The sequence below is a fragment of the Ovis canadensis genome, chromosome 7, assembly GCF_042477335.2.
Source record: "Ovis canadensis isolate MfBH-ARS-UI-01 breed Bighorn chromosome 7, ARS-UI_OviCan_v2, whole genome shotgun sequence".
NCBI classification, from domain to species: Eukaryota; Metazoa; Chordata; class Mammalia; order Artiodactyla; family Bovidae; genus Ovis; species Ovis canadensis.
Window position 1 is genome coordinate 50,732,428 of NC_091251.1, and position 12,894 is coordinate 50,745,321.

Sequence of the window (12,894 nt, forward strand, 5' to 3'; positions counted from 1 at the left end):
AGCAACTTGGAGCATAAATTTTCATATGAAAAATCTAGTATTTCTCTGAAATTTCTTTGAACAAAATATAGGCTGATTTGTGATATCTAGGAAAGCATTATTTTAAGGAATAATAATTTGATTTGCTATACAAACAAATGCCTTACATGGGATCCTATTGCAGTTAAATTTTACAGTTTCCAATTATAAAAAATTTTTCATGTATCACAGAATTTTCTGGAAAGAAAAGACACTGTTCCTACATATACTATAGAAATCGTTTGGTCAGTTAAAAAGTTATAGAGACTTTTACAACATTTGTTGTGGATAAGGAACATAAAACATTCAGATTGTACTTCCATACCTGTTTTATTGGAAAGTCTAAATGACACCATCTTATCAGGGATATTACATACATTCCTCACTGAAGCAATGCAGCTATAATTAGCATAGTCCTGTGGTCGAAGATTCTTTAGTTTTAAGATCTTCGTTTCACCCTGAAAATGTAGAAAAAGTCATTAGAAAAAGTCAGTGGTGACCGAATTAATAAATGGATGAATCATAACATTATATTTTAAATCATATTATCAGAATATGGAAGATTGTCAGTTATTTAAGAAAAATGCCCTAAATTTTAAAAATATATTGCACTTAAAAATCATACTGCAATGTGCTTGGAGATAAAAACTAACAAACAGCAATGAAAATTCATAACAATTTCTTTGCAAACCAGCTTCCTAAGGGGGGGGGGATCTATTTCTGGTGGTAGTTATGCAAATTATTATGCAAAGATCAGAACAGTGTACTTAATAATGGAGTCTATTCAACAAACAGTGTAATCTATGCAGATTTCAACATGAAATGTTATGAAAGAAAAGGATTCTGAAGATGAGACAATAAATGAAACACAGTTGGTAGAACAAAGTTAATGAAGTCAATCTAATGATAGATAATTAAATTTATATACATAAATATTTTGTGTATATGGAACAATGGCAGATGATAGATCTAAAACTGCATTTAAAGAGTATTCATGATGTTTTTATATTATTTTTGTTCTTGTTACTTTACTTTCAGGAATTTAAAGTCTAAATCTCCTGAGTAAATCTGCAGAATTGCAGATAGATTCAAATTAGGCAAGTTGCCAAAAATGTCTTATCCACTCTTGATGAACCAAAAAGCCCATACAGAAACACTGAAATTATTCAGAAGATAAAAAGAACCACCAACAACAATAAGATGATGAAAAAAAAAAAAACTTGCCCAATTCAAATAAGGTCTCCTGGGATTTTTTTCTTTACCAGCTAAAGTTATTAATGCATCTCTCAAAATAGTTCCTCTCACAAGTAACTTAATTATGGAGATGGTAAAAATGTCTCCCAATGACATCTCATTTGGTATAGCAATTTTCAAAATGTTAATTTTTCCAGATAACATCTGTACAGAACCATGTGTTTCTTTTATTTTACTTAAGGACTTCATTCAAGTCCTAAAAATTGCAATACTTTCATACATTATTCAAAAGAATCAGAATACTTAGTGATTTAATACATAAGACATGGCCTGTTCATTTGCCAAAGAAAAGAAAAGAAAAAACCACCCCTCCCCCCAAAAAAAAGCATAGGTAGGTACACAGTGTTTTCGAAATGTCAAATGAATCTTCTTCAGTGTGTATAGGCATTTGGCTAACACCTTTCATTCAGTCTTAAAACAGTCACACCTTAAAACACTAGGATTTTCCTCACTAGGATAAACAGTCATATCTTAAATTTTTTGTAAAAAAGACATTGCATTTTTTCTGTATAAGCAGATGCAAATACACCCCACAGAATATACAGAGTCAGTGTCTGTGGTTCTAGAATTTATATTTAAAACATGTTCTCAATATATTACAGAGCTTTCATGTTATCTATATACAATGCATATAAAAGGGTGCTTAGTTAGAAAGCATAGAGAAAGAATATGTTATACTAGAACCAGTTGACTCAGATAATTTTTTGAACAAGAACTATATCTTCCTCCTTGTACCTCTGAATATCATTGCTTAGATTTCTTTTCTTTCTCCCCTTAACACTTGACTGTCGGTATTCTCTGGAATTCTATTTGTTTCACAGTTAATCACACTTTATAAAATTTCCTTAAATGATTTTATCCTTGCTGATGAATTTATACTGCAAGCCCTATATTTCTGCCTTTTTCTTCAAGTCTTTATTTCTATTCCAGAATTGTCTCAATTTCAGATGTATACAGCAAAATTTTTACATCAATTTTGTATATTTTTATGTCTCGTAGATACCTAAAACTCATATCCCAAAGTAGACTTCAAGTCTATTCCTCTAAATTTACTCTTTCTTTTTTAGCAACAGGAATCTTAGATTTTCAATTATTATTTGATATTCATATATTCAGTATCTCCATCTCAGATTCTCTTATTGACCTTGCAACACATTCAATATTGAACATTCTTTTATTTATACTTAAATATAATGCTCTAAGCCCAACATTCAGCTGAGAAATTTCTGATTGTGCTTAGTATAGCTTAAGAATCCAAACAAATATGATCATCTAATCTAGAATCAGGACTTTTCAACATGGAAATCTGATTATGCCCTCTCTCTGCTTAAATCAAAGGAATGGCATGTTATTGTTCTTAAAAATAAACATAATAATTCTTAACATGACTGTCAGCCCTTTGGACCTGCATTTTCCTCGCCTCTCCTGTCTCCTCTCATTTTCCTAACGCTTTGCACACACTCAGCTTCCTGTGGCCACAGACCCTCTGCACATGCCTGGTTCCTTACTTCTCTATGCCTAACCAACTTTGTCTCATTCTTCAATCCCAACACTCCTCACTTCCACAGGTAGGTCTTTCCTTACTTTCCGGAAAAAGAGGAAACGCTTTCTGGGAGGTCTGCTTATACCTTGTTATAACACAGTTTCTTTTTTCCACTTATTTTGGTAATGGATTTATTTTCTGCCATGTTCCCCCCTTGCTAGTAAGTACCAAGAGGGCAGAGATTATGTCTGTCTTGTTCTCAGCAGTATGTCCTAAGCACTTAGCAGAGGATTTATCATAGGTGAGATACTTTTTAAACACATTCTTTTGCAATTAAAAGTACTGTGAATACTTATATTTTAGCACTCAGCATTTTGCTTATACATATTTATTTTCCCAGAATTTATTTCTGCTTGGCGCCTGACATGAATTCAATAGATATTAATAAATATAGTCAATATTCTAAAATAAGCCAGGCAGTGATAACAATTCTTATATAAAAGAATAAATGGTGCCATTCAGATGCATATTAAATGATAAAGTCTCTTTATTTACATAGAATTGATTATATTCTGCCAGTATTCCTTGTTTCTGTTTCCACTGGCAAATTATATTTAATCTATATTTTCTGGATATTTTTTCAACACTTCACTGAAACTTCCAATGTCACTAATAATCTCTTTTGTTAAAATTCAATAAATCTTAATAAATCTTCATTTCCTTTTTATGTGTGTATCCTTCTCCACTTCCTTCTAATACTTTAGATTACCTTTGCTATTTTGACAGCACCTTGTGTGTAGGTAAAAAATTATAAATAAAATAATTTAGACACATTTTGGTTACATTTATTTCATTTTCTATTATACAAATTTTAGTCTGCAAACTTCTATGAATACTATTTTTCTATAGCAATCTGATGCATTATCATGGTTTCAATTAGCATTTATGTTCTAGGAAGTAGATTTCATCTATAAAAGATCTCAACTGACATCCTTTTGAAACTTACTACTACTCTTCTGTGATTTTGATGGACTTCCCTGGTAGCTCAGACGGTAAAGCGTCTGCCTACAATGCGGGAGACAGGGTTCAATCCCTGGGTCAGGAAGATCCCCTGGAGAAGGAAATGGCAACTCACTCCAGTATTCATGCCTGGAAAATCCCATGGACTGAGGAGCCTGGTGGGCTACAGTCCATGGGGTCGCAAAGAGTTGGACACGACTGAGCGACTTCTGTGTGTGTGTGTATAGATACCTAACAAATTTCTAAGCCAAAACACACACACTTTTGGAAAAATAGCCAATAGTATTGCAATTAATGAAATCCTGCTTTTCCAAATTTTCCTTTCTTTTTAGTTGCAATGTTTGCTAGCCATTACACTCTTGCACTTGAATGTCTCCACACCCCATCTGGATCTCTTAAGATATTCTATCTTGGTTTTCTAATTCTTTCTGACTCTTCTTTTTATTGTCATTTACCTTTACTGACTTCTATTCTTCCTGCAATACAGAGCTCCTACCCCAAAAAAAGCCACTTCATATTTTGCCAACAAACAAGTTAGACTTGTCTCTCATTTCCAGATTGAATTTGTTCTCTCTTGGATTTATACTGATATAAATATACAATGCAAACTACAAGAAACATACATAACCATGTAAACAAACACAACTGGTATAACTAGATCAAAGACACTAACTCAGAAAATAAAAAGCATGAAGGAAAAATATACTTTTAGAGACTGTCGCAGAGGTAAGAGATTTTTAGTTTGAAAACTCTTCCTTGAAATAATGACATACATACGCTACCATGTGTAAAATAGATAGCTGGTGGGAATCTGCTGTAAAGCACAAGGAGCTCAGCTCAGTGCTCTGTGATGAATTAGATGGATGGGATGGGAGGTGGCAGGGATTTCCAAAGGGGAGAAGATATATGTATACAAAAAGATGGTTTACTTCAGGTTCAATCCCTGGGTTGGGAAGATCTCCAGGAGTAGGAAATGGCAACCTGCTCCAGTATTCTTGCCTGGAAAGGTCCATGGACAGAGGAACCTGGAGGGCTACAGTCCATGGGATTGGATAGTCAGATATGACTGAGCACACACACACAAACAGCAGAAACTAATGCAACACTGTAAATCAATTATAGTCCAATAAAGATTTAAAAAATACAAGAATAGATCCAACTCATTGTTCTGAACATAATGTATTCGGTAAAAAATTTTTGAACCACGCTGACTCTAATTTTAATAGTAAGAATGAAAAAAAAATTAATAGTAGGGTAAGATGAATGATAGATTTAAGAAGCTGAGTTAGGGACCATCCACAGAAGAACTGCACAGTCCACTATTAACAAGCAAAGATAAATAGGAAACAAGCCCCAAGGGACTGATGAAACAATCAAGTACATTCAAACCAATAGCATTGAAGCTCTGGCTGTTAAAATAAAGAGGTCATTCTTATAGTGAATGCATTCTTGAAATATTATATATACTTAAGTTCTTGTAGTTAGAAATGCTGCTAGTATTTATGTTATCTAAAAATAAAGACTATAAACTAGGTACTGATAGTGAGTTTTTAAAACTTTACTTTTGAGATGATTCCTACCTTTTAAAGACCAACAGATATGGTTCAATAAATATAATGGTTTATGTATAGCATATCCTAGTTAATTCTTATGCAGATCAGAGCAGCAAAGTGAACACATGAGAATGACTGATGGAATGGAGAAATAACCTACTGTGACTTCTAGGTCCACCATCTCCCAAGGTTAAGCTATCATATGAATGGAGAATCATTTGGGTTGAACTAAAATGATTTATATTTTCATATGAATTTCTATCATTTGTAAAAAGGAATTTTCAGTTAATCATTGTCTAATTGTATAATTAGTCTAATTAGCCTAATTATAACTAATTACATAATTGATGTAAATATGTTCAGTCTTGCAATTAGATGGTGTAATTACAATGCACAAGATGATGTCATGAACATCTTTATAAAAGCTCTGGAGAAATAGCAAGAATACGTGTGTTTTGTAAAATTTAAGTACAAGTTTTTTTAATATTCACAAGATTATTTGAAACACGTAGATTTAAACATTTAAAACTACTTTTAAAATAAATAAAGGGAACCCCCTTACCGAAGGTGATTATTGCCTAATGAAACAATATCCATAACCTGAAACAGTATTGCTATTTTACTTAGAAAAGGAATTTGAACTTTCTTTTAATATTTACTTTCATATATCAATAAAAAGAAAAAAAATCAATTCACACTCATTTTTTAGCTCTAAAAGTTAATTACTTTATTTATTTCTAAATAGATAACAATATATGCTGTCCAGCATGCCTAGTATTGAGTGCAAGTATGAAAAGCATAATTATTCCTCTTAGACTTATATGCTTATTAATTCATAGCTGCCTCAGGAACACAGATCAATTTCATTCTGGGAGCATGATCTATAAAAAGGTGCAGTCAAGGTTCTGTGTTTCTACTGTATGGTAAAATAAATATTCAATTTAAGTTGATATAGTTATTAACTTAGTGTGAACGTGCATGTGAGGCACATGTATCGCGTTATCTTAGAAATTCTATTTTATTAAAAACAAGACATTGTTATTGAACAGCAAAACATAATATCTTTAAAACAAATGTAATTCTCTAATATTAAAAACAAGCAGATTATGATCTGTCATTCGAATCCATCCACAGTATATATAGTCCCAATATATCTTTCCAGCTTTGTGGTCCACTGTTGCCCCCATATACCAATCACTATTCCAGCCAACCAGAGGGGTGGCCAATCTTTGAAGATATTATCATCGTTCTGTATATTATACATGCTATTGCTTTCCATTTTGAATGTTCTCTTTGATTTCTCCCTGTAGTATCAAAGTTAGGAGGAGCCTTGCCTAGTAACCTCTGTATCTCTGATAGAGAGGTGCCTGAACCTTGTACGAAACAGATCTCAGTCATTTTTAACTGGATCTTATTTACACTATGGAGCCATAGCGGCCTTAGGGTCTATGAAAATAAATTAAAATATCACTGCAGTGCTCCAAAACAAACAAAACTAAAATGGAAAGTTTTTTTCCTAATAAAGTACACATAGCGGTTTTTGGGAAACAACAGTCTAAGAAATCATTAACACATAAGAATACATATACATACACAGTAGACTGATAAGCAAAAAGAAAAGTATTGCTAAATACCATTCCTATCTCATTAAGAACTGCAAAGGCATTACAGGAAGGCAAAACAAAACAAAACAAAAAAACCCTCAATATTGGGAAGCAATTTAAGGATACAAAGCAAAGCTAATTTTAAATCTAAAGCAACTATGATATATACCCCAAATAATTGATGCTTTCATTTCAATTACACAATTCTGAATAGTTACTTAGAAATGTTTGAGTTACCTTTCAATGTAGGGAAAAACAACTAGGTATGATTAACTTTGTAAATTAGAATCTACATAAAATTTTTGTTTTATCATTGCAAAAATAAAGACCACAAGCTGTATCTACTGTGTTCCTTTCTCCTCCTGGTTGATCACAGTTCACCATGCTTCCAAATTTCCAATGCAGCTAGAAGGTACTAAAGAGAATGCTGTTTGTTATCAAATAAATTCATGGGTTAACAAATGTTCTTTTCCTGTAAATAAATGTTCTTTACATCCTATGTGTCTGTATTATAAAAATGTGCCCTAGAGGCTGGAATGAGCCCTGGAATTCTCAATGTGTAAATTCTAGTTTTTTCATACAAGATAACTTTTAGAGAAATCCTGCTTATTCTATAATTCCCTATATTTGCAATTGTACAAAAGTAGTAATGTTATCATATGTGTCCTCCCCTCCTGAAGAAACTGTGGACTCAAGCAGAACTTCAAAATGGCAGCCCTGATGGTCAGATATAGAATTCTGAAAGCAACAGGTCGTATATTGTTTTCTAAAAAAGCAGGCACATACAGCAAGCCTAACCAGCTATTATTTTCATACTAGCCCCCACAGACCACATATTTATGGTATCAGATAGTTTAGGAGGCATCTGCATTTGTGTTTCCTGCACAACAGTAAACATACTATGGACCACTGGGAAAACAAAAACTGGCTTCCTAGGTGGTACAGTGGTAAGAATTGGCGGGCCAGTGCAGGAGACACAAGAGACTCAAGTTTGATGCCTGGATCGGGAAGATCCCTCCAGTATTCTGACTGGAATAACCTCTTGGAGAGAGAAGCCTGGTGGGCTACAGTCCATGAGGTCACAAAGAGTCAGATGCAAAGGAGTCACTGAGCATGCACGCACCCCTTAACCCAAGAGGTATTCATTTTAAATAAATCCTTGAGAATTTCTTAAACAAATGATTAGCTTCCCATGCATTTATGATAAATATCCATATATACATGAAAATACTCAAAGCAGAATCTAAAAAATTTTAAAATGGTATTGAAAAATCTTATATATACTCCTGAATTTTCATAGAACAATACTACACATGATAGAGAGGTAAAACCAAAATGGAGCAGGTTAGATTTTTCTTTGCTTGGTATTAATACATTGCCAATATCAATCATCCTCCACTCTATAGCTTTCATATCTCAGCTTGTTCTCAGATTGATCTACAGATTCAACAAAACTTCACTCAAAATCTTATCACACTTTCTGCAGAAATCAATACGATCTTAAAACTTAAGTGGGAATACAAAGAAGTGAAAACATCTAAAACAAATTTGAAAAAGATGGACATGGTTATGGTACTTACTCTTTCTCATTTTAAGATTTGTTATAAAGCTATAGGAATTAACACAGTGTAGTATTTAAATAAAGACAGACAAATAAATCAATTGGACAGAATAAATAGCTCAGAAATACTCTAATACAAAGGGGCAATTGATTTTCAATTTAAGTGCCAAGGAATTCAGTGATGAAAGAAAGACTTTTTCAATAAATATTTCTAGAACACATGTATATCCAACTGCAAAGAACTGAAGCTCAAATGTTTCCTTACACATAAATCAATGCAAAATGGAAAAAAGGACATATATTGGTAAATTTAAATGAATAATGATTTTTTCAAAGAACAAAAAAAATCTTGTTGATTTTAAAATATATGTAGAATTAAAGTACTAGACAAAAAATAGCATAAACTATAAAAAGGGTAGATATTTCTAAGTTATTCTGAAGTTCTATTATTCTTGAAGAAGTGCTAAAGTAATAAATAAATAAGCATGCATGGTGTAATTTTTTAAGGTGGCCAATAAAAGCTATTAAGATAATTTTAAATTTTAGTTAGATGGATGATAAAAATGGAATAGTTAAAATATCTGATAAACCCAGAAGGCAAGAAGAAAAAGAAGTAAAATAAAAGAAGAGCCTAACATGGTTAAAGAAAAAAATACGTCATTGGATTAAATGTACTAAAAATTAAGATAGTTCCACTGGCTTAAAACAACAACAAAAATCTATATTCTGGTTGTAAGCAATGTGTTGCAAATATGAAGTTTGAAAGTAAAGAGATGAATATTTTTACTCTCCCCCACCCTCTAAAGAGGCCCACCAACCAAAGGAAAGTGTATATAGTTAAATTGATTACAGACGAAACAGACACAAGGCAAGAAACACTGCCAGTAGTACATTTCTGAGTGATAGCTTACCAGGAAGCTATAATATCAGAAAAATAATACACTCAGATAATCCACGGCTGCTGCTGCTGCTAAGCCGCTTCAGTCGTGTCCGACTCTGTGCAACCCCATAGACAGCAGCCCACCAGGCTACTCTGTCCCAGGAATTCTCCAGGCAAGAACACTGAGCAGGTTGCCGTTTCCTTCTCCCATGCATGCATGCATGCATGCATGCTGAGTCGCTTCAGTCATGTCTGATCTGTGCGACGCTGTGGACAGCAATCCATCAGGCTCCTCTGTCCACAGGATTCTCTAGGCAAGGATATTGGTGTGTATTGCCATTTCCTACTCCAGATAAGCCACTAAGAAGATATAAAAATTCTAATTTTGCAAGTTCTAGGAATATATTTTCAAAATATAAAAAGCATAAATTGATAAAAATGAAGATGAAAGAAACAAATCCACAGTCAAAGTCATAGACATTAACTAAATTCTCTCAGCTTTTAGAACAGCAGTCACAAAAAATCAGGAAATATGTAGAATACACAAACAACAAAATTAACAAATATGACCCAACTGAAACAACAATTTTGGAATCACAATTTGTGGGTGCATAAGGATCATTCAAGGAAATACATCCCAGGCAAGTCTCAACTTCTAAGGACTGAAACGTTCCTACCCAGTAAAATTAGACTAGAAATCAATTAAAAATTACAACAAGAAAATCATCAACAGTTCAGAAATTAAATACACTAAAATTGATTTAATTTTAATATCATTCTCATTCACATTTCACTAAGCTTTCTTTAGTGGGGAAAAAGAAGTAAGAGTTACAGAGTGTTTCAGGATTTACTAATAATTTTAACTATTCCTTGGGCTTCCCTGGTGGCTCAGATGGTAAAGAATCCACCTGCAATGCAGGAGACCTGGGTTCAATCCCTGGGTTGGGAAGATCCCCTGAAGGAGGACATGGTAACCCACTCCAATATTCATGGCTGGAGAATTCTATGGAGAGTGGAGCCTGGTGGGCTTTAGTCCATGGGGTCACAAAGAGTAGGACATAACTGAGTGACTAAGCACACATTCCATAGTTAAAAATCCAGACATCTTCATGGGAATATTGGCTCAATATATTCACTGAGATTCTTCAGGGTGTCAGTCACCATGTGAGTTATTGAAAAGAGTTTATGTCCAGATATACAAATAAGTTTATAATTTTAGTGCTGTAGAAAAAATGAAAACAAAAAAACTGAGTTTTAGGGATGAGTAACTGAAAGGGAAGAGATGTTACTTCAGATAGATCTGTCAGGGAAAGCCTTTCTCAGGTGATGAGTTCTCAGTGTTAAGAAGATCCCTGCCATGTTATCTAAACAGCATTCTAATTGGAGGAATCAAGAACATGCAGAACCTGGGCATGTCTATAGTGGGTGTGACTAGAACAGTGAATGAGGTATAGGAGGTTAGATAAGCAAGAACAAGGTGGAACAAGATCAAAAATGGTCTTGTAGGCCACAATACTTGGACTTGTGTGCAATATATCAGCTTGTGTAGTATGAAGAAAGACAATTAATAACATTTGTCCATGAGAAAGCCAACATTTTCTGTGGTCATAAGTACTTTCCATGTGCTGCTGTTTGACAGTTTTATCAATCTTGCCTACAAAAAAAAAATACGTTTAATATTGACAAATTAAGTACATATATAACATAAAAATATTGAAGCATTTCTTGCTTCTATGTAATTTTTAAGACAGATATAAATACATAGCCATTTTAGGAGCAGAGATAAAACAATCAAGTAACCAAAGGCAGGAAAGACATTTTAAAATGGAAGCTAAAATTATATGCTATTGGCAATTATCAGTTACAGCCGGTGAATCCAGAGCACAGAATTTTAAGAACAATTTGTTTCTTAAACACTTTTTTAAGATAATTAATTTGGAGGGTCCAAACAGCAGAGTTCCCAGTACAGTAAAAAGCAGAAAAAGCATGTGTTATGCAGCACAGTATAATATCCACATCAAAGAAAGTATCAGTATTGAAATGTTCAAATTGAAAAGTTGTTTTTCTCATAAAGAATGGGAGAAAAATAAAGAAGGAAGAGAAAATAAGTAACTTTTAAAAGACAGAATCAACAGCTACAAGTCTGAGAGCTTCTTTAAGATACACTTTTTGAATTGCTAACACAGAAACAGCAACAAATTTAAAGGAATGAATGAAAAATTTGATTGTGCTTATTTAAAACTTTAAAACAAAGTCTTAATTACTTGGAAAACATTAAAGTTTCCCCTAAATTTGGGCAAGACCCATGTGTTTATTTTTAAGTGACAAGACCCTTCTTCAAGTAAGAAGCTGAAGTGAATATGTGCTTCAGTACTTAGTGAATATGTGTTTAGAATTGCCTTAGTATGGTAAATATCATGTGAACAGAAAATTATGCTTTATGAATTTTAACAACATCCATATTTTAAAAGAAGTTGACAATAGAAGAAGCAAATAGATGATAGGTGATCATTTATTCAGATTTCTAAACCTTAGGGACATCAAGATACTAAATAGTGTTAACAAATTTTTCAGTTATTTTGCTAACAAAAACAATGAATTTTAGTAAAAAATTTCATAATGAACTGCAATATGTATTTAATGCTGCATTTAATAAAAATGGGATGATGGGGAATTTATAATCTCAGGATAATCTTATATTATTGGAGGGCTGGGATGTGAAATGTAAAAATCTTTAACATTCTGAAGTTAGAATATTTATAGTATTTTAAATTTAGTTATATGTTTCTCTCCTTATGGACATTTGATGCCTCAAACTTTAACAGCGTAGTCAGATTCTTGTTTATTTTGTTACCTATATAATTAAAAAAATAATAATCACAATTATTTTGAAATTTTTTCCAAGTACATTTTCTTAAATTTAAAATATTTTCTTTGTTAGTTAGGTTTGTGTTCTTTTGTAAATGTCAAAATGTCTTTATAATTACAGCATTCAAATATTCCCACAACTTCCATGTCTCCTCAAGAAGCATTAATTCAATCAACTACACTTCAATAAAATTTAAAAAAATGCATTACAAAAGAATGTTCCATATTACCTGCCCAGTATATAAAATTAATTTAAATGTTCTTTTTATTAAATAAGTTTTTGATGACCAAGATATATTAACTTTTATATAATTATGATTCTATTCTTAAACTAAGCCAACATCAAAAAAGAACAAAGAAATTTTGATAGATTTTTTTCCCCTTTAAACCAAAACCAAACATATTTCAAATACATTTCTTCATTTTCTTAAAATGAATTTACCATTGCAAACGTGGAAATCAGAATATTTTAAGAACTATTTCTCACAAAAAAGGAAAATAAAGCAGAGAGCAAATGTATAATTATGGACTTTAGCATGAAATCCAGCCAAACCTATGGACAAAGAAATATTTAGGACATATACATTTAACTTGTTCTCAAGAAGTAACTTGATGCATGTAGCTACTACATGACAAACAAACAAATTGTTTTT

General features: G+C 32.6%; 1 protein-coding gene across 1 annotated transcript in view; it reads right to left on the bottom strand.

Annotated features, from left to right (window-relative positions):
* MDGA2 (MAM domain containing glycosylphosphatidylinositol anchor 2) overlaps positions 1 to 12,894 on the bottom strand; it is a 920,428-nt gene that overhangs the window by 339,113 nt on the left and 568,421 nt on the right. Inside the window, exon 5 of the mRNA XM_069596115.1 lies at positions 344 to 476. Coding sequence (XP_069452216.1) covers positions 344 to 476 — 133 coding nt within the window. The remainder of the gene's footprint in view (positions 1 to 343; positions 477 to 12,894) is intronic.